The sequence below is a fragment of the Halichoeres trimaculatus genome, unplaced genomic scaffold (assembly GCF_033239565.1).
Source record: "Halichoeres trimaculatus isolate MK-OKI-2021-1 unplaced genomic scaffold, fHalTri1.1 fHalTri1_scaffold_9, whole genome shotgun sequence".
Taxonomy (NCBI): Eukaryota; Metazoa; Chordata; class Actinopteri; order Labriformes; family Labridae; genus Halichoeres; species Halichoeres trimaculatus.
The window spans coordinates 29,061,810-29,082,014 of record NW_027437188.1 but is presented as its reverse complement, the minus strand read 5'-3'; the positions used below and the strand labels follow the sequence as shown (position 1 = coordinate 29,082,014).

The following is a 20,205-nucleotide window of genomic DNA, read 5'->3' as shown; positions in this document are numbered from 1 at the left end:
TAATAACATTAGGGCTGTCATTTCTTTTACAGTGTGTTAGTTTGCATGTCTTGTCTGCTGATTAAATCTTGGATAGACAGGAATTGACTGTTTAATCACTGAGTCATAGGAAACTGCAAACTGTAAAAATGGCTTCCAGGTATTTCCATGGTTAATTACCGACTGTGAATGAACAGAGGTAGACCTTTAAAAAGCCCTTTTTTGCCTGCTGTTTTCAGGAGTCAGGGTTTTCCCCTGAAACAACACATCACAGTATGCGACTGAGGCTGGGGTCACTTGGAGACACAGTGCTCCAGAGCTCATACTAAAGAGGTGTACATGCAGGATGTGCACAGTCAGCAGCTGAATCCCCCAGGAAAGGAGTGCCGGGGTTATGGGAAACAGGTGTGGCTGCTTCTCACCACTCACTCTTGTTTCATTCAGCTGTCAGGTGGCTATGATGTTTGGGATGAGCACACAGTCAGTTGTTTACACTAACACACCCCCTACCACCCAAGTGGGAGATTATTAACACCCACCAGTCAAATTCTGTCTGTGGAGCTGCTTTGCGTTGCGTTGTTTTGCTCATACACAAGAAGTATAGTGCAGCTAACAGGAGTAATCTCTTGAGTCTCTGTTAAAGTTCTCATCACACCTGCAGCTGTGTGTTCCCTCTGTGTTACATCTTTCTACAGAGTTGTGTTACCTTGTGGTCAGACTGCCGTTGGTGTTAAAAAGGAAATAGACATTTGACAGTTTCCGAAGTTATCTGCGGCAGTTGTGACCTATATCAAAACTCCAAGTCCCCCACATAAACACTAATATCAAAATGCATTTTTCTGTGTTTAAAACAGCTAATGTTATCACACATCAGGACTTTGTTGTAGCCCCCCATCCTCTGCCTTTGTTGAGTGTGTGTTCTTACAATAGAAGTGAGGCAGAGAAGGAGCTGTCCTGTACCTTTGACGTCCTTTGTTTAGCTCAGTCCTGGACCTGGATGCTGCAGAGGATTTTGCACAAATAAATCCTGCTGGTTTTCCGCCAAATTATTTTGTATTCCCCTGGCATCCTCGCTCCACCTCCAGTGTCCACATTGCTCTTTAAAGTTAAGTTTGCTGATTCAGTTTTAGTCCCTGATGCTCACCTTCCTTTCAAACAAACTTTAAAGCTGTTTACATTTCCCCTCAAAGGTTTCTTTTCTATTTAAATTGATAAACAAGTCAGAGCGCATGATGTTCTTTTCAGGAGCGAGCTGCTCTGTCACACAGGGGTCATAGATTACTGCTCACTCCTGTTCTGACAAACTTGATAGTTAAATACAGTTGCTATTTTTGCCTGTATTTGGATTGTGAGAAGATCAAAACAAAACAAGTGGCCACTTCTATTTCAGGCTTAAAAACAATACCGCAGTGTAAGTGATCACAGGTTTCATTACTTTTTGAAGGGAAGGTATCGTGCTTTGCTTACTCACCAACCTGTTGATTTTAGACTGAAATGAAGTGACTTACGTACTCAAAATATTTTTCCTTTAACATCCTATAGAGCTTCATAATATGGGAACAGTATGTCAAACCAGACATGTAACATGAGTCCCTGTAAAAATATACACGGATGTTGTCTTAAAGCTTTTTTGGGGCCGATTGAACCTCACGAGACTTGCAAGAGAGAGATTGTGTTCTACGTTGCAAAAAAAGGGGTGTTGTTGATATTTAATTTCAAATAAAGTCTAGACTTGACTGTTCAGGATTCAGGGCAACATTGCGTCATCATAGATGGAGCACTTTGTATATTTTGAATTATAGCTCTCATAGATGCTGTTATTTCATTTTTTTTCAAAGTGTCCCAAGTGATCCAAGCACCTAAATCTCCCTGTTCTCACAGCTCAAAGTGGGTGGTGGAGTGAATCAAGAGTACAGTGCCATTTTAATCTGTTGCAGAAACACGGTGAGAGTGTAATGTGCTGGGAAAAGTGGTTGTTGTGCCGGGAAAATGAACTCAGTCCAACCAGGATAATGCTGCTGAAACGCCACAGTGACCACACTACTTACTGTTTTTATTGACCACTGGATACAAAGAGTACAGAGGCAGCTTTTCATTGGATTGCTTTGGTTGCTTTCCTGTTGTTTGGTGGTTGATTGCTGACATTTGCAGTGAGGCTAATTGCTTGAGAATGTCCGCAGAAGCTTCCTGCATCAATATATTTCTTTCTAGTAAATTCATCATTTACTCAAGATCGAAAAATAAATTAAAGCAATGCTATGTAGACGCATTGTACTGATTATAAAAAACTGATTATATAAAACAACCCCTACATAGAATCAATATCAGGCACTTTCTGTTGACATTTCCATAGACTGATAATGCACAAAATCCAGCTAAATGTGCTTGGTTAGTTAACTGAGCTTCTTAAATAATAGATGAAGTGATCCCTGCTTTTGCTTTTTCAACAGCCAAACAAAATAATATATTAAACTTAGCAAATAATCCCATATAAATCCCAGGCCCCATTAAAGGGCATAAATAAGCTGAGATGCTTACTGTGCAGATCCAGCACTTAAGAAAAAGCCTCACCATATTTCTTATACCAATAAAACAGGCTGTAATTGTGCTTAAAAAGCTCATTTTTGGCTTAAGGTTATCAGCTTTTAGTCTTTTATGCATCAAACTCCATAATACGCTACAATTATGTATTGATAAAGTATTCCTCACTCTATCTCTATTAAACCAAAACAGATGACAGACTTCTGCACATTCCCACATTGTACTCATCCAACGAGCACTGCCTGAACCTGACACCCGATGACATGATGTAGATATCCTGTTAGAAAACAAAACAACTTCATATTGTTGCTGGTTATTGGTTGAAGCGGGCCTCATACAGCAAGTCTAAAATTGTACAATGATGGGAATCATTTTAGAGGGAAACGGTTTAATTCCTCTGGGGTCCCCGTGGCATGTGGGAAACTATGTTTCCATTATGTGAGATGGGCCTAATGAAAGTACAGTAGCCACTTAAAGGCAGGGCAGTGAAGTCTGTGATTACTAATATAGAACCCATTCTCTCTTTCCTGCAAGGCTACTCTAAGCTCCACCTAACAAGGATCCATCACTGCTCTAATGCAGAACATACAGGCATAATTGACTTAAAGACTTTTTTTTATCCAGGACTGACAGGATTTTATCAAAGGACAGTGATATGAATGTAGTGAAACTGATAGCTGAATGTGTTTCTGGAGAAATGCTGTGTTTCAATAGAAGCAAGCTCTGTGAAAAGACTGTTGGAAGTTAAATAATTTCTTTGTCAGGTTACTGTTTGAAAGCACAGTTATGTGGTGTGTTGGTTGTGTTTGTTGAAAAAAACAAGAGCTCAAGATAAAGCGGTATTTATTGAAAGTTGAACAGATGCCAGTTTGAAACAAAAATAAAACATATTTCTCCTCTGGTTGTGGGTTGGATCTCTTATATAATGGGTTGCCTGTTTATGCTTCTCTTGTTTGTCTTGGAAATCGATTTCATTGGATACTGGGTTTAATTGACTGTAATCCATTTATAATTCATCCAAACTAGTCAAGCAGTACAAATAAAAACTTGTTCTGGGAGTAATGAGGCTAATAGTTTAATTGATGAAATGACCAAACATTCGTTAACAGCTGTCATTTTTTGAAACAGTATAACAGTTGGGCTTTGTTTAGAGCAGAACGCCCCAATAAAGAAAAAAAAGAAACATTACCCAAGCAGCAAGTTCCGGTCCAAAAATACGAAGCCTACACTGAAGTGCTGAAAAGTGCAGTTATTTGAGTGTCTGTTTGAGGGTGGCAGAAAGAAAACGTTTACAGCCTGGTTCAAAAATTAGTTTGGCTCTAAATAACCAATGTCTCCATCGTTACACACTGTATGGGGGCTAACTTTTTTCTGATTCAGCGTTTATGAAGAAGATCATAAGTTTACCCAATCAGAGGCACAGCTCACGTGTCTGACAGGCAGGGTTGGAAATTAAATTTCTGGCAACTAACGATTATTTTTAAAGTCGACTAATCTATCAATTATTTTTTCGATTAGTCGATTAATCACAGTTATTCTGTGTTTCAACCTAATTTGGCTTTTAGAATGTGCAGACCTTTATAATTCAACCTGTGTGTTGCATCAAGCAGGTAACAGGGAAATGAAGTTGTTGTACGCAGACCGATTATTAGTGACTTTGGGCTTATTTTCTAATGTTTATCTGCTTATTGGGGCTTGCTTTGCTCTCTGTATGATCCAGCCTGACTCTCTCAGCTCTCCATGACAATGCATTTAGTGTCGTTTCTCTACATGCGCTATTTCGCTCATGCGCACTCTGCCCCTCCTCCTCCCTGCTGAGTGTTACCGGTGCAGTGTGAGCTTGAGAGTGAGAGATCCATCAGATAAATGTCCTCTCTTTTCAAAAGTTAGGGGAGTTTTGACACAAGTTTGTGACTCAGATCCTGGAAAACTGTCTGTAACAGAGAGTGAAGGAGACTCTCTAAATCACGTTATCAGACGCTAAACTCCGGGAGCTGTCAGGCTGTCCAAGCCGGAGATGCAGAGCCTCCGTCAGCACACAGCGCTCTCTGGGAGTGGAGATTTTTCCTCATCAATATTCTTCACGTATGAACTTAGTGAAATTCTCCCATAAAAGTATCCAATAACACAGCACCTCATGCTGTGAACTGAAGTTACGAATGAGTATTACCCTCTGGTATTTGATTTCACCATGTGACAACGACAATAAAAACAATAATACGACGCGTAGACTATTAAAATTTGCGTCGATGAATTTTTATCATTGACGTAGTCGATTATGTCGACTAATCGTTGCAGCCCTACTACTGTTCTCAGACATCATTAATCACATTTCAGGCATTGTAGTAAATCGTAATATAAGTCATTCTGTTCTAAGTCAAGCCGCGCAGGACAGCTTCGACGCACGTCACAAGCACTCGGCCCTTTGATTCAGTCCGTCTCCGTGCGGGATTCACGTAGAATCACGCGAGAGGCACGTCCGTAAACTGCAGCGTCTCGGCTCTCCGGGAGTGCTTGAATCATATTTACTGAGCAGTGAACGGCAGAGATATTCATGAAAATTTATCACTATGTAGAAATCACGCGGGGGCGTGTGATCCGACCTCAGAGGTGTGATACTTTTTGGGAGGTTAAAATCCTACTTGTCATGTGGCAAGTCGGCTAAAAATCCTTGTCGCCAATCAGAAAAAATGCTTGCCAGCCGAGTGCTAATTTCCAACGCTGCTGACAGGTCTGACACCCTGTAGCTGTTAGCAAGAAGGCTCCCATTGAGTCAGGTATCAGGGACAGACAGGTGGAGTAGCAGAGGCTTTTAGTCGACACTCTCACCTTTGCTTTAAAAAACAAAAAATCCACGTTGATGACATCCTAGTGAAAATGCTGCTAGTGCCTTAGTGCCTACAGATTGTAAGAGAAATGATGAAAGCGTGTTTACTCCAGGCCAGTAGTTGGCAGTATGACCTTGTAATGAAACATTACTGAGGAACACCACACACCTGCACATTACATATTTTGAAAACATAATTCATTTCACCAGAATAATAAAATGTATTCAGGAATGGAGATGAGATTTCACAGGATGTGGGTACTGCAAGTTTTCCAAAGACTCTACTCTTGACCCCAATTTCTAAAGTTTGTTTTTGGCTACTGTTCCCATGTACAGTAACAACCAAAATACAATCCTGTGTACTGTTTTCTACTGAATACCTTTCTTTGTAAACAGGGTTCTAAATAAAGCACGGGGACAGTGAAGATGCACTTAATTAGTTAGCGGTCGCTGACATGAACAACGTTTCTACCCCAAAATAAATGTAACACCACTCTGTAGTGATTTCAGTGTAGTGCAGTGTCTATTAGCATGAACATGTTAGGGATGTTGTACACTCAGGCTCTAATTGAGAGAGAAGGAGAAAGAGTCTCTTTGTCGCCTGTCTCCTAAAACAGAAAGCTCCATAATGAAGTTGTTCAGACACACTGGAGATAGAAAAATGCCTTTCTTTTCCCCTGAGACTCTTCAGTCGTGTTTTGTCTTAGAAACCTGGACATTTTGTTGTAGATTAACTCCCTGCATTCAAAACTAACATTTCTGCCCACGTCTGGATCCACACCATTGTGTTCAAACACTGAAATACCACAAACCCCCTCAACAAACTAACAGATCCCACACAATGATCCAGGATGCTGTAGGAGTGTTTGCGTTGCTTTGATACACAGTGGCCGACATTGTCCTTTGCAGGTTCCACAGCACGGCTGCAGTTGCCTCGGTTGGGAGGTTGTAACCTATCCCAACACTTTGTATGTCAACATTATTGATCCTTTTTTTTAAAGCATGGATCTTTAATCAGATTTGACCCAGATGAGAAGGACACACAGGTCCACATTGCTAAGTGGGAGAAATGAGGAAAAGGTTTTGGAGACGACAGTGACATGTGAGAGAGGCCTGCCTGCTCCCTTTTTATAGGCCTGTCAGCCTCTGTTTGTCTCCACCATGAATTAGCCTACTGAAAAAGCCTCACGCCCTCACAGGATACAATGCAAGGAAGGAAGGGGGGTAGATTAGCTGGTGTAGAGACAAATGTTTTTTTTCACACTGCACAAATATTTCTGACGATAAAGGCGTGCTATAAATCAGGCAATTCACCACTTGACCTATCCTGTCTCAAACTGATTGAGACTGAGTTATAGGCCTCGCAAAATAAAGCAAAGGTCTGGGGGTGTGTGTTCGGGTATAGGCATTGTCTGTTTTACTTTTGCCCCCATGGCCACCTCTTTTGAGTGGAACAATAACAAACAAATGGCTCCACACTGCCTCTTGACTTCTTTGAGAGTGCACTGGTTAAAGTCTGTGTGAAGACTTTCCAAGTGGTCTAGCATAGTTCCTACTTCTAGATGTATGCCTGATCCTAATCCATGATTTTTAAAGAGATTAAAGAGATTAAATGCTATTACTCAGCTTGACCGGATTGATTTACAACACATTGAAGTTCTTATGACAAAGTTTAGCAGTGAGAAGAAAAGTCAGTTTTTTTCTTTGATGAAAGATTTCTTCAATTTATTTTTTAGTGATGGAGCTGGACTGTCAAAAAGAAAAAGGACGTTAGAGCAGAAGAAAGCTAAATGGGAGAGTGTTGGAGCACAGGCTAAAACCTGGGTTGAGCTGTTTGTGATAATGTTCATTCCAATCCACTTGCAGCAGTTATTCTACAGTGGTCTGTTCAAACTTGAGAGTCGATCAATAACATGAAGAGCCAGATTCGCTTGCTCTCCTGGGTGAGGATGTGCGCTGGTAGGACATAACCAGGATTCTCTAATATTACATGTTACAGACACATCTCAGGGCACCAGGCTGTGAGTAACACTGAACAGATAGCCAGCTCACCTTCTGTACACTAAACTATGCTATGACTTAAAATAAATACATTCCCTACCTGGGAAAAGTTTTCTTGAGCAAAAGAAAACTAGTGATAAAAAGATCTTCTCTCCAAAACAAATGCATGCCTTGGTAAGAGTCACGTTTTCATGACAGTGGGTGATGGTGCTCATGGGAAACAAAGTCTTTTCCTTAAAAAACCCTAGCTTTTCTGCATATTCCTCACAGCTCATTTAAAGTGATACTCCAGGATGGAACAAGTTGGGTCCTATCACAAGGTTTAGGGCAGAAATTACCCCCTACAGCAGTGTTTTTGTGCAGCAGAAGCCCAGAGCGCACGCACCAAACACCCCGTCCCTGCTCCTCTGCCGGTTTCCTCTGCACTCAGATGGGGCCGTTTTTTACTTGACCAAAAACACAAATAAATGGACTCCCACCGAAAATATCTGCTGAATTCGCTGAATAAAGCGTGAATGGGGACCGGTATCAGACTTTTTCGGTGGGAGTCCGTTTATTTGTGTTTTTGGTCAAGTAAAATATGGCCCCGTCTGAATGCAGAGGAAAGCGGCAGAGGAGCAGGGAGGGGGTGTTTGGTGCGTGCGCCCTGGGCTTCTGCTGCACAAAAACACTGCTGTAGGGATAATTTCTGCCTTGAATCTTGTGATAGGACCCAACTTGTTCCATCCTGGAGTATCACTTTAAAGGCACAGACTCCCGTCAGGCTAAACACACCCCACATTAAGATGTTTCTGAATATTTTCATTGTGCTCTGTACAATTTCAGTCTCACACAAATCTCCATCTGTGCCTGCTTTTTGCAGGGAGGAAACACATCTACTGAGTCGTTGTTGGAGGACTATTGTCTTTTCTATGACCAATAATCAGACATGGAATTCATCTAAATAGATCCGTTTGAATACTTTTTCTGAGGTTGGCATGTTACCAAAGCAGTTTTCAAATGCATGTTAATGAACATTTTTGAAAATTGACCTTTAGAATGAGATGGAAGTTTAATAGTCAGCTAATGTTGCCATTGGCCAACACAGGACTAAGAGGCTTTAGTGCCTGAAAGGACTGTGAATTACTACGCTCATTAAACAGTAATGAAACACTGCCCTTCAGCCTGTGTCCACCACCTCCTCTTACACACACTTACAAACTACCGAAGCAGGAACAAGAGGGAAGAACAGGCAGTTTTGGGTTTTTTTTACGGAAGTTTTATCCGAAGCCTCCTTAACTTCTTTGTTTTAACTTTGCTGCAGATGTAAGGGAAGACATACCTCTGACCTTTTTATATGTTTTAATCTTTCATTAATGATAAAAAACAACCAAAGAACAGGTTAAAGGGTTGGTTTGGATAATTGTACAACAAACTTTGGTGGAAGATATAAACAAAGAGAAACAGAATAATTGTGACTAATGATGTCCAGTGAAAATATCATAGTTCACAGACCAATTTTCTGGTTCAGTGGTTATCACCATTAGCGTTGTTTCCCATGCTGTGAGGGATTATTACAGACATTAAAGGCTGGCCAACGTTAGATAATGTCTTAACTTGTGGCAGGATTCCAACCTGTCTGTCAAAACATTTCTAAATACCTGAAGGTGGTTAGTAAGAATACTAAGGAGGTGTTTTAGAATAAACAACAGAAGTACAAGCAAAACTCAGGATGAAGACTCATGTTGGGGATGAAAAGTAATCTGGTTTTCATTGGATGTTATTAGACCATAAATAACCTCTTGATGTGATTACCGCTGCTGAAGTGAACTGTCAGCTCACAGACATCTCATCCTGTAACTGCAGACATGTCTTCCTGCATCTGCACATGTCATGTGTTTGTAATCGTAGTTTCAGCGTGGACTTTTGACCTGGCTCGGATGCAGACTTGGTGGTCTTTTTCAGTCAGACTGTCATTGCCTGTCATGTCCTGAAGAGTTGTAAAAGTGATTGACCCGGCCTAGTGTCACATGCTTGGTTCAGCTCTTTTCTTCCGTCCGTCCATCCGTCTCACTCCTCTTCCTCACAGTAACTGCTCTGTATGCGTCTTTGTGTCCTTTTGCCGTACTGTACTCATTTCCGAATGCTGTGCACTCAGAGTTTCCTCTCGCTGCAGTCCCAAACCACACTGAGTTTCTGCACAGATCTCATGTCTGCATTCTTCTCCTGTGAGGTCTTCCGATCAGTCCCTCATGAGTGCTGCTTGACATGATAATCTATGCATGGAGTTTGTCTACACGAACATGACATGTTGTCTATTTTGCTGTTGCTCGTGAATGTTTCTGGCCACGGTTACGACCTGTCTCACAGACTTCTGACATGCACTGCAGGCTTCATTGCGGGGATCCCGAGCCAGGAGACAGCCTCCACTGCTGAGGTCGGGGCTGAAGCTAGGTCAGGTCTGAGGAGGTGGAGATTTTGGCCCATCATGTGGCCGACGTGGACTGTTTGTGCCGGTTGCCAGGCAAAGAGGAAGGTTTTGATTTAGCATTGCGTCTCTCGAGCAGCTTGTGGCAATTAGTGATGTCAGGAGGGAGAGAAACAAATATGAAGCATTTCTTCAAAGGACGAGCATTTCCTTCCCATGAGTTCATTCTTTCCATGGATTTCTCAGGGAATAGAGGGCAAAAGTGCAGCTGACTGCTTTTCGGTCAAATTAGGTTTTTGCAGGCCAAGGTTCATTCTTTTCTAAATGGGACACAAAACAGTGTCCCAGCAGCAAGATGTCCAACAAACTACTTTTTCATGTGTAAGCTTTGAACTGCTGCCTCATTTGTTTTCTCGATGAGATGGATAGCTGGTAATGAAACTCATGATTACAGTGTCTCAGCTCTGCAGCACTATTTCCTCTGAAAAAAAGAAGCATGACAGTTTCGTTTAAGGCCCTGCTCACATTTTATTTGCCTGCAGTATTTCAATAATATTTTGTTGTGCTCTAGTTTGCAAGCCCTGGCCCTGTTCTTCACGGTCCCAGCTAGCAGTGCCAAGTTTTCCCACTCTCCTCCTGGCTGTAGGTATCCCATGCAGAGGCCATCTGTCTCTCCTCCCCTAATGGTAAGGGTGGAGTCCTCTTCAGGCACTTCCCCCCTTTCTCTCCCTCTCCTCTCCGACTTACTCCCAAATGCTCACTGTAAAACAAACAGCACATAGCATGGATGGAGTCCTGTTTCTTTGTGTGCTTTGACAGGCCTGAAAGCTGACACACTGAGATAGATAAACTATGTACGGTAGCAGTTGGGGTGTCGTGTCAGGTAGCTGCAGTATGTGGAGCATGTTAGGGAGAAGAGGGCCCAAAGACACGTGTCTGCATGCATCAGCGCAATGTCACGCATGCCAAGCATGTTGGTTTACTCTTAAGACAACAAGTCCTGCAGGAGGAGTTTTATGAATGCTTCACAAACTTTATCTCCCTCTCAGACTTGTCATATATACTTTTGTAATATTGTATTTTTGAACTCACAAGGTGACTACAAACAGCTGTTGTGTCAGCTCAGATGACCATGAAGTGGAGAATGCAAACCCCACACAGCTCTGACACAGTTTCTCCCCCACACCACCAGTGCACCCAGAGGACTGTGGCAAGCATAGGCCTGTCACGATAACAAATTTTGCTAGATGATAATTCTCCAAAACATTATTGCCGATAAACGATATTATTGTCAATATTATTTTGATTTTTTTATTTTTATTTCCATTTTTTCATTGATGTAATTATGATAAATGGGATAATAAAGTGAGTACACCATATCAAAAGCAAGAACTTTAATTTCTTAAGAGTATTTAACTGTCATTAAAAGGACAGGATCTTTGAAATAAAACAAATTAAACAAAAAATATAATGAATTTAACAAACAAGAAAGAGAAAAAAAATACAATGAAAATGAAATGGACTCTCTTTTAGAAAAAAATACATGCCAATGAAAATAATTAATACTAATCAAAAACAATAAAACATAGACCCTGTCTCTGAAGAAAAAACAAAACTCCAAAAAAACAAAACAAAACAACAACAATAAAAACTATAGCCTAAATAAAAGGGAGTTTATACAGTTCCTGAATTGTTTGTAACATGTACTTTTTCCCAGTCAATCCGTACTGTCTGTCAAACATTTTTAATATTTCTGGCTTTCAACCGTATTGAAGGGCTGCATTTCTTTGGCATTGTAGCTGTCTTTGAGCGCCCAACATTTGGCGTTTTTATTTCTATTTACTTTGCAGACCAAAAGCCTCAGTAAGAGCGGATTGTCAAAGAACAAGGCTCCGCTGCATCTCTCCTTCTTCTTCTTCATCGTCGCCACTATTTTCAAACAAATGGGACATATCAGCTCGTTGGTGTTCATGAGCTCACACTTTGTTCATTCTGATTAAAAACAAAATATTACCACATTTGTGCCATCACTCATACTAGCGTGTGTTTCCTCCTTACCCCTCAGGACGCTCGCTTCAACTCTCTCTGTGTTATGCGCGAGCAGCCCCGTTGCAAAAGATGCCAAAGATCGCATTTTTGACAGATGCTCACTCTGCTATAAATCCGCTAAATCCGCTATACAACCTATGCACCTCGATGTTAAGAAAGAAAGACGTAGTGAGCCATCTTCTCATTCAGCCTCTTTGGTCGAAAGAGAGGAGGAAAACAAACATGCATGCACGTGTCAGTTTATCAAGGCTGGCAAACTTACCGAGGACGTTTTTATTTATCGTTCGGTTAATCGATTTATTGATTATCGTGACAGGCCTAGGCAAGCACAATGCAAACACCACATGCCCTGCAGAGCGCATTGAAGCAGCACTTTGGCCTTTTCCTTCTAAACTAGGTTATGATTCAGAGGTGGGAAAGAGATGTTCAGGGATCCCATAATGGAATAATAATAATCCAAAATGACTTTTCAAGTGCTACTTTCAAATAAATGATGGAAAAGGCAGGCTGAGTTAAATACTATGGGTTAAAAGGTTAAACACCTAAATACAGTGCAGCACTTCTCTGGATTAGTTACAGCAAAGAAGGAGACACAAGGAAAATATTTTGAAAATGTGGGTCAAAAGAGAGGAAAAAATAAACAGGAAAGCCTGAGAACGATCGCACAGCATGAATCTTCACAACACAATGCAACATACATTTAAGACTCTGCTCCATTCAAACAAAACGCCTGACTCGTACGCACATGGTCAAACTCTTATTCCTTATTCTGGAAGAGAGAAACTCTGTATGTGTGTATAATCACTGAAATTACAGGGGACGTAATGGAGCACAGGGAGCCTCAGCCTCCTTTGGCTTTACTCCTCACAAACCAAGATAGCATTGCTGTGGTTTACCACTCGCATTCATGCCAGAGACTGAAAATACCAGCCAGTGGACCACTTTTATAAGCTTTACTCCATACACATCCGAGACGACGTACAAAGTGAAAATTTACGACCCCCAAATATAGCTTACCTCGACAGCAAAAAGTGACTTTCAGTGTTTTGAATGAAATCAACGTTTTACATTTTATCTGAAAGAGCAACATTTTTAGGCAGTTTTATGTGGAAACTGCTCCATAACTCACTCCTGAAATTGTACAGTCGTTTAATAATGTGAAAGCAAACATGTTCCTATCAATGACTCATTTGTGTGAATTTGCTCTCCAGAAAAGTGAGTCCTGGATTGTATTTCTTTCCAGTCAGAGCCGAAGCCCTAACCTGTAATTTAGGATTTATTTCAGGTTGGTTTTTCAAGGTTCTGCATTCATTCCCACTGAGATGGTTGTTTCTGTTTTTTTCACTAAGCTTGAGGAGTGTGACTATCAGCAGTGGCATTGAGATCACCGTCCGTTCAGTTTGGGCGAATACAAACTGTGGCTTCTTGGCTGCTGTGACACAAGAAAACATTCTCCCAAAATCCAGCAATTACCTCCGTCCCTCAGCCCTCAAGCACTTCTGTTATGATAACCGGATATGCAGCGTTTTTCTTTTTTATTTCCTCTCTAGAGTTGTGGTTTCACTTTTGCATCATTTATGTGTTTGCGTTGGTTTTATGTTGTTGTGTTCAGTTCTGCTTTCCACAACACGACTTTTGGATTTGTGTCATATTTTTGTTTTGAATTTTTTTTCTAATGTTTCTGAATTTGTGTTTTCAGCCCTTGCTCTGTGTTTTCCCTTGTCTACTGTATGTTAGCGCTCAAACCCCAGAATACCTGCTGCATTAGTCTCAGGTAACTCACACTCTAAAAACACCAGGGTGAGCTTTAAGTCAAATTAAGAGCCTCATAAAAGATAGACCAAAACCACCAAGTTGCTTGTTTTGTTTCATCTCCTTCCAAGTTTTTTTCCCCTCCCTGCTTAAAAGGTGCTCTGGTGATTAGCAGGAGGGACAGTCTGAGTGTCCTGTGGTGAAAGTGTGTTGCTTATTAACAGGCAAAGCAAAGCAAAGCACTCTGGGTTACCCACATGATGTCTGGTCTTTTTTTTTACCCCCAGAAAGAACATGTTTGGAAAAAAATATCTGCTAATGAGAGCACAGGGAGAGCAGGGGCGCTGATGATGAGAGAGAGGAATGAATGAACAACTTACACAATAAACTACAACCCTTTGAAGCTAACTGTGATTTTAATTCAATTACTGCTGGTGAAAAATTGAGGTTCTTACAGAGACAACATAGTTAATATCTACTGATCAGTGTTTTGGCTGATCCTCACGACACATTAAACTTCAGAGTGTCCTGGCAACATAACCACGCCTCCAAATGCTGCAAATAAATAAATTCCTTAAGATTTCATCAGCACATTTCTTCTGCACTCCAGAAAAACTGCACTTTTTCCTCACCGCCTTTCTGAATTGGCCCATTGAGCTACTGTACTTTGATTTCTAATCTAGCGATGGCTCGTCTTCTACTGTGATGAGAACTTGTCAAAGCAGACGAGGAGAAACTTTCCGATTCACATTTTTCCTGCAGTTTTCTACTTCTGAGAGAAATTATAATCTATGAATAAGCAACATAACTTTTACAATTCATCAAAGAAGCAGCAATAATGTGCGTCTTTCTTTATCTAATCTCTGTCTTTCTTTCTGTCAGCAGGCGTGAGCAGTAACCAGGTGGTTGTTCCTGAGAACGTGAACGCAGTGCTGGGGAAAAACATCACACTGGGCTGCAGAATAGAGGTGGGCTCCAACCTCAGTCTCACACAGAGCTCCTGGGAGCGCCGTCTACCTTCAGGCACCATTACCCTGGCAGTGTTTAACCCCGAGTTTGGAATCTCCATCGCTCCAGAGTACGCCAAGCGCATCTCGTTTGTCTCCCCCTCTGTGAGAGATGCTACCATCACGATTGAAGGAGCTGGATTTTCAGACATCGGGTCCTACATCTGCAAAGTGGCAACATTTCCTCTGGGCAATACACAAGCATCCACCTTAGTTAATGTATTAGGTAAAGTAGTCACTCTATGTCACTTCCTTTCCCCCTTTGTTTTAAGTGCTTCTTAGGCTCTCCTTAAATCCTCACTTTTTAAAACAGGACATCGTTGGTTGTGATTAAGCAAAGCTTAGGTGACCGCTAAGTGTTGCCCTGGAGGAACGAACTGCTCCCCGAGGCTACATAGCTTTTTAAATTACCTTCTGGACAGAGGCCATGTAAACTCAAATCCTATTAGGAATCTGCAGCTGTGGTGTGGTCCTGATATCTAATGTCGCTCACTGAGGAAAAACTGCTATGTCAACTTAAAATCACTTCTCTCTCCGCTGGGTCCTCTGAAGAGCTGCACAGAAGGCTCTCACACACAAACATTAGTATGGAGTATATCGACTGATTCCTCACATGGAGTCTATACAAACAGAAATAATACAGAACTGATGCAGTCTTTTTAGAAAGATGTGAGCAAACTGGCTCTCATTGCATCCAGTTGCATATATCCATGTCTTATAAATGAGAGTTGCAACCATTTCCCTTGAGGCAGCGTGGACTGCTCTTATTTCAGCCCTCGTTAGTCTTTGTTACTAATTATGAAATCTTACCCCCTGCTGAGTAATTGGTGTTTGTGAAGCTCTCACACGCATAAAGGAGGCAGATTACTAATTTGGAGTGTTCAAAACATGTATTTTTAAGGATGTTTTACTTGTGGGTGTCTGCACAGTGAGCTTCAGCTACTTTTTCTTTTTTTAACTAGAATCGCTTCACCATTATGTATCGACTTCAAGCTCGAGTGAACATATCCCACACTGTATAGTCACATGGCTCAACGCTGAACACTGTCTGTGGTCGGCGTGTGTTTTAAACCCTAAATGGGTGGCTGGGTTGCACTCAGGCAGAGCCGAGAGAGTAAGGGATTTTTTCTGTAGGCAGCAGTTGCTTGTCTCGCTCCAGGAGTGAGAGGAAGATTGATGACTAATGAGTGCTACATTAAATGCTGCTGTGACAGCCACAGCGTCTGGGACCTCACAGGGTTCAGCGACACCTTGCTGCCTCCTCAGGGTTGTTTCTCAGCCGACATAGATGACACAAATACATTCTGAGGCCTCCTTTACAATTCAGATGTAATTAGGGTGTAATTATGGAGAAAATATACATTCTTTGCAATTTGATACATGTCATTAGAATTAGGTTTTCTATAGGATGTTTGTCTAAGACAGAGCAGGGTGCAATTACCAGACCTAAAGTCAGCAGATTGAAGTTCCCAAGCCGTCCCTCAAGATTGGTTATCTGAATGACTTATACTTTGCACATTTTCATTTTGCAAGCAAAAGAACACAACAGCTGTAGCCAAGGTTATAATAGTTTTGGATTTGTCATTGTTTTAGTTTAGTTTTAGTTAGTTTTGACATTTTATTTTCCATTACAGTTTAGTTTTAATTAGTTTTAGAGCAGGAATTCTAGTTTTTATTTAGTTTTGATTTTTGCAACAAGGCTTAGTTTTAGTTTAGTTTTAGTTTTTTCATACCTTATTAACCAGGTGCAGGATTCAAAAAGGTCAGAGTACATATTTTGTCATACTGTTTATTTTCAAGTCCAACATAGTGCTCACTGCTCAGTCAATGCTGATACCGAAATGTTGGCTGCTGCCTTAAACACATGCAAATAATATAAACTTAGTATAAAAGATAAAAGCATAAATTATGTAAAATAATGTTTACATAAATTACATAAAAATAATATAATCATAAATTATAAAAAAAACAATATAATATGAGCTTCAATAAATAAAAACTTGAACTCTGAAACAATAAAGGGAGACTCAAATACAATAAAAACTTGGACTCTGTAACAATTAAACTATTACAGATGCTCTGATTCATTGCTCCACTACGTTTCGTCGCAGCACAGCGCACAGCTAGTGCAGTAAACAAGCTTGTCCCTATACGCCGCTATGATGGTGCTGTGTGTCTAAAATTGGTTGGGAAAATGTGTCGGATTAATTTAAATCCTAAAGGCTATTAATATTGTCAAAAACTATAACAAAGGGAATTTTGTCCATCATTTTAGTTAGTTTCAGTTAGTTTTGTGAACACAAGATACGGTTTTAGTTTACTTATCGTTTTTGTTTTTATTTTCTAGATTTTATTAGTTTGAGTTAACTGCAATGTATTTTAAATTTTAGTTTTCGTTTTTAGTTTTATTTTAGTTAACTATTATAACCTTGGCTGTAGCCCCACGATCTCATCATGCACAATATATCTGATTAGACTCAAAACATTCAAGTTGAACAGGCTTCTATTAACATATTGTTCTAATACACAGAATATTTCCGTTTCATCCTTCTTTTAAAACTCAGCTCTCTCACTATTGATTCATGTTTATTCTTTGAGGTTTATGGAAGAGCTTTGACTTCATTTCATTCCTTTGCAATGAACTAAAGAGCAGAGATGAAAAGGATCAAATCTATGAATAATAGACCAAAGTCACGACACACACATCCTAATGATAAACAGGTGCAGTGGACACTGACTTTAATTTCCAACGTGATACCCTTGATACAAACCTTGTTTTGAGTTTAATCAGTATCATGAGACACTCGGCACACAATATTTGTTTTGGCCTAAAGCGTTTCCCCTTTCCTCTTCATCCTTGTGTTTGCAACTTGTCAGGAACAAAGGCTTTTAAAGAACAGTTCAACAGGAAGCGAGGCACCGTACATGAGCCAGAGTCCACAGCAGTGAGAAGGAGGAAGAAACTTCAGGAAAATCAGACGCATAAAGTGAATGAATTACAATGACCCTTTGTTTGAAAGTGCTGATAGGTGGACAGGAAACGTACTGAAAAGCTTCTGACTTCCTCAGAAACTAAACATACTCCCATATAACACTGGAAAGACAGATATTACCGATAAGCAGAAATGTGTACAGATTGTTCTTCACCTTTGAACATATATGAGCTGTATACTGTGTATACTTAAAGCAAAAAGATGCTGTTTTTGTTAAAAGTTGTGTCTGTGTCGGGTAATGCAGATCTTTTTCTGCTGAGTCATAAAAATGAGAAATCAGCCCCCACAGAGGGATAGCTGGAGATGCTTAGTCACTGAAGCCAAAAGACAGGGAGTGTCAGAGTTTTCTCACAGTGAGGGTTGTTTCATTTCTTCTTCAGGTTTGTTCAAATAATGCTGATTTTCTTCTGCAGCATAATCACATTTAATGTTATCTATCATACTTACTTCATTGACATAATAGAAAATATGATTATTTTTTTATTGAATGACCTTTAGCTCAAAAAATCTAAAACAAAGACTTTGTCTATTATATCCAAAAGTACTGAAGATCAACATGCGAGTGTGGCAACTGCAGTAAACTTGATGTATAATTGTTGAACAACCACTTAAATCTCCTCTTTTCAGGAGCTCTCCCTGTGATGTCACTGGTCACTGTGCACATATGCATCGACGTGTACGTGGGCGGGAAAAGGCCAATGCAGCCAGTTTGCTGAAGGGAAATCGTTACCCTCTCCCCTGAAGCATTTCCACTCATGCAAAGTGTTCCCCTCCCTTCCTGACAGCGACTCCAAATTAACACGTCTCTCTGATTTAGTTATTCTGAAGCTCCAGCCAGCTCGCCTCCTAACATAGAGCAGCTACTGTTTATAGTCAGAGGCCTGTGAGGAGGGGCATAGATGACTGAGTGGGGAATGTGAGGTGGGGAACAGTGTCCCCGCCCCGGCACTGGGTACGGGAGACGACAGGTTATTTTTAGAGAAAACGGTTGCCAAGAGTCATTTGAATTTGTTGTTGGACCCTCTGCTCTCGTATTGATGAGAAGGGCTGTTTGTGTCTTGAAGGTGATAGCCTTGTCTCGTGCATTCGTGGGGTGTGTGCCCACACGTGCTGCCTCTAAAACTGTCACCACTGCAGAAAGTAGAGCAGCTGTGTTCTTTTAAGAGGAGCAGAGATGGGGGAGGAAGATGTGTGCTCTCGAACAAAGAGGAATAAACGATTCTTAGAGGGGAAACTCCAGAAAAGTTCATGCAAGTGTAACCTGTGTTTCCAGTTTACTTCACTGTCCTGCTATTGTGTCCTTAGAAGATTGTTTAGTGGTGGTATTTTTGCCTCTTTTAAAAGTTTGGCTTTTGTTGTGTCTTCTACCCTAAGGTTTTGCACAACAGGTACAAAGCTCCATTATTCTGCTCATGTTTCTCCTCATGAAACTGTTACTGTTTTCTGTTGAGAAAATCCCTGTCACATTAAAACCTCCAGTTATTCCCAGGACGCCAGTATAACATTACCTCAGCTCTAAAGCGCGGACAAGTGTACAGTAACTTGGCTCCTCATTTTCCAGTACAACACAGTCAAACACAAACACAGCACAGGGTTGGTTCTCGGTAGCTTCGGTTTCTGCAATAACAAGCTTTTACCCTAAAATTAGATGCATACATTGAGCATCGATATGCTTTTCACAGCAGGGCTAATTGAGTTATATACTGTATATTTGACACGTCGCAATGAAGACAGATTCATCTTCTGAAGTGTCTCCATGTGATTGAACATGCTTCATCAATTATTAACACAGCTATGTGAAATGGAAGAAGTTAGTCTACTCTCTTGCACATTAAAGTATACTAAGACCACTTCTTCCTGTCTATAACCTACATGATGGACATTATTAATTCATACACAAAGGGATCAATATTCATAATAATCATTTATCCTTTCTGTCACTTCCTCCCCTCCCCCTTCACGTCATCCCATCAGTGGAGCCAAAGGTCTACGTCTCTGCCGGCCCCACAGCTCTGCTGGACGGTGGGAACGAGTCACTGGTGGCCACCTGCATAGCAGAGCGCGGACGTCCTGCTGCTGAGGTTTTCTGGGAGACGGAGCTGTACGGACGAAGTGAAAAGCAAAGTCAAGATGAGGCCAACGGCACCAGCACCACGCGTGTTCACTACATGTGGCAGCCACAGAGCGAGGCCCAGGGGAAGACGCTCACGTGTGTGGTGCGACACCCAGCGCTGGTGACGGAGTTCCGCATACCTTATGTACTAAATGTCCAGTGTAAGTCAGGACTTAAAGAGCTCTTATGTGCTGTTATTCAGTATTATTTGGCTTGTTATGGTGATGTTATCAATAGAACAAGCAAGGTTAGATTTGACCCCAATAAGTAGCTAGAGCCAAGGCTGCTTTTTTTAAGCCAGACCTGCATTGTTTTCAAAACATTTTAAGTCCAGTACAGATGAAGATGTTTCCCTTAAACACACATAGGGAACTATTACTATGGCTGCCTCTGGGATGTAGAAATCAGAGTTGTGATTGTTCTTTTTGGCTCTCGAAACCTGGACAAGATGTGCAAATGTTACTTTAAATGCACAGTCCGAAAGCCACTTAACTTGTGAAACATAACAAAACTAAAGAACATTCCCTCAAATGCAA

General features: G+C 41.0%; 1 protein-coding gene across 2 annotated transcripts in view; it reads left to right on the top strand.

Moving 5' to 3' along the window:
• The window catches only part of nectin3a (nectin cell adhesion molecule 3a), a 36,910-nt gene that overhangs the window by 7,348 nt on the left and 9,357 nt on the right, over window positions 1–20,205 (top strand). The window contains exons 2-3 of one of the 2 annotated variants that reach the window (XM_074679613.1): window positions 14,439–14,789; window positions 19,531–19,830. In XM_074679613.1, coding sequence (XP_074535714.1) covers window positions 14,439–14,789; window positions 19,531–19,830 — 651 coding nt within the window. The remainder of the gene's footprint in view (window positions 1–14,438; window positions 14,790–19,530; window positions 19,831–20,205) is intronic. The other variant, XM_074679614.1, reaches the window with a different exon arrangement.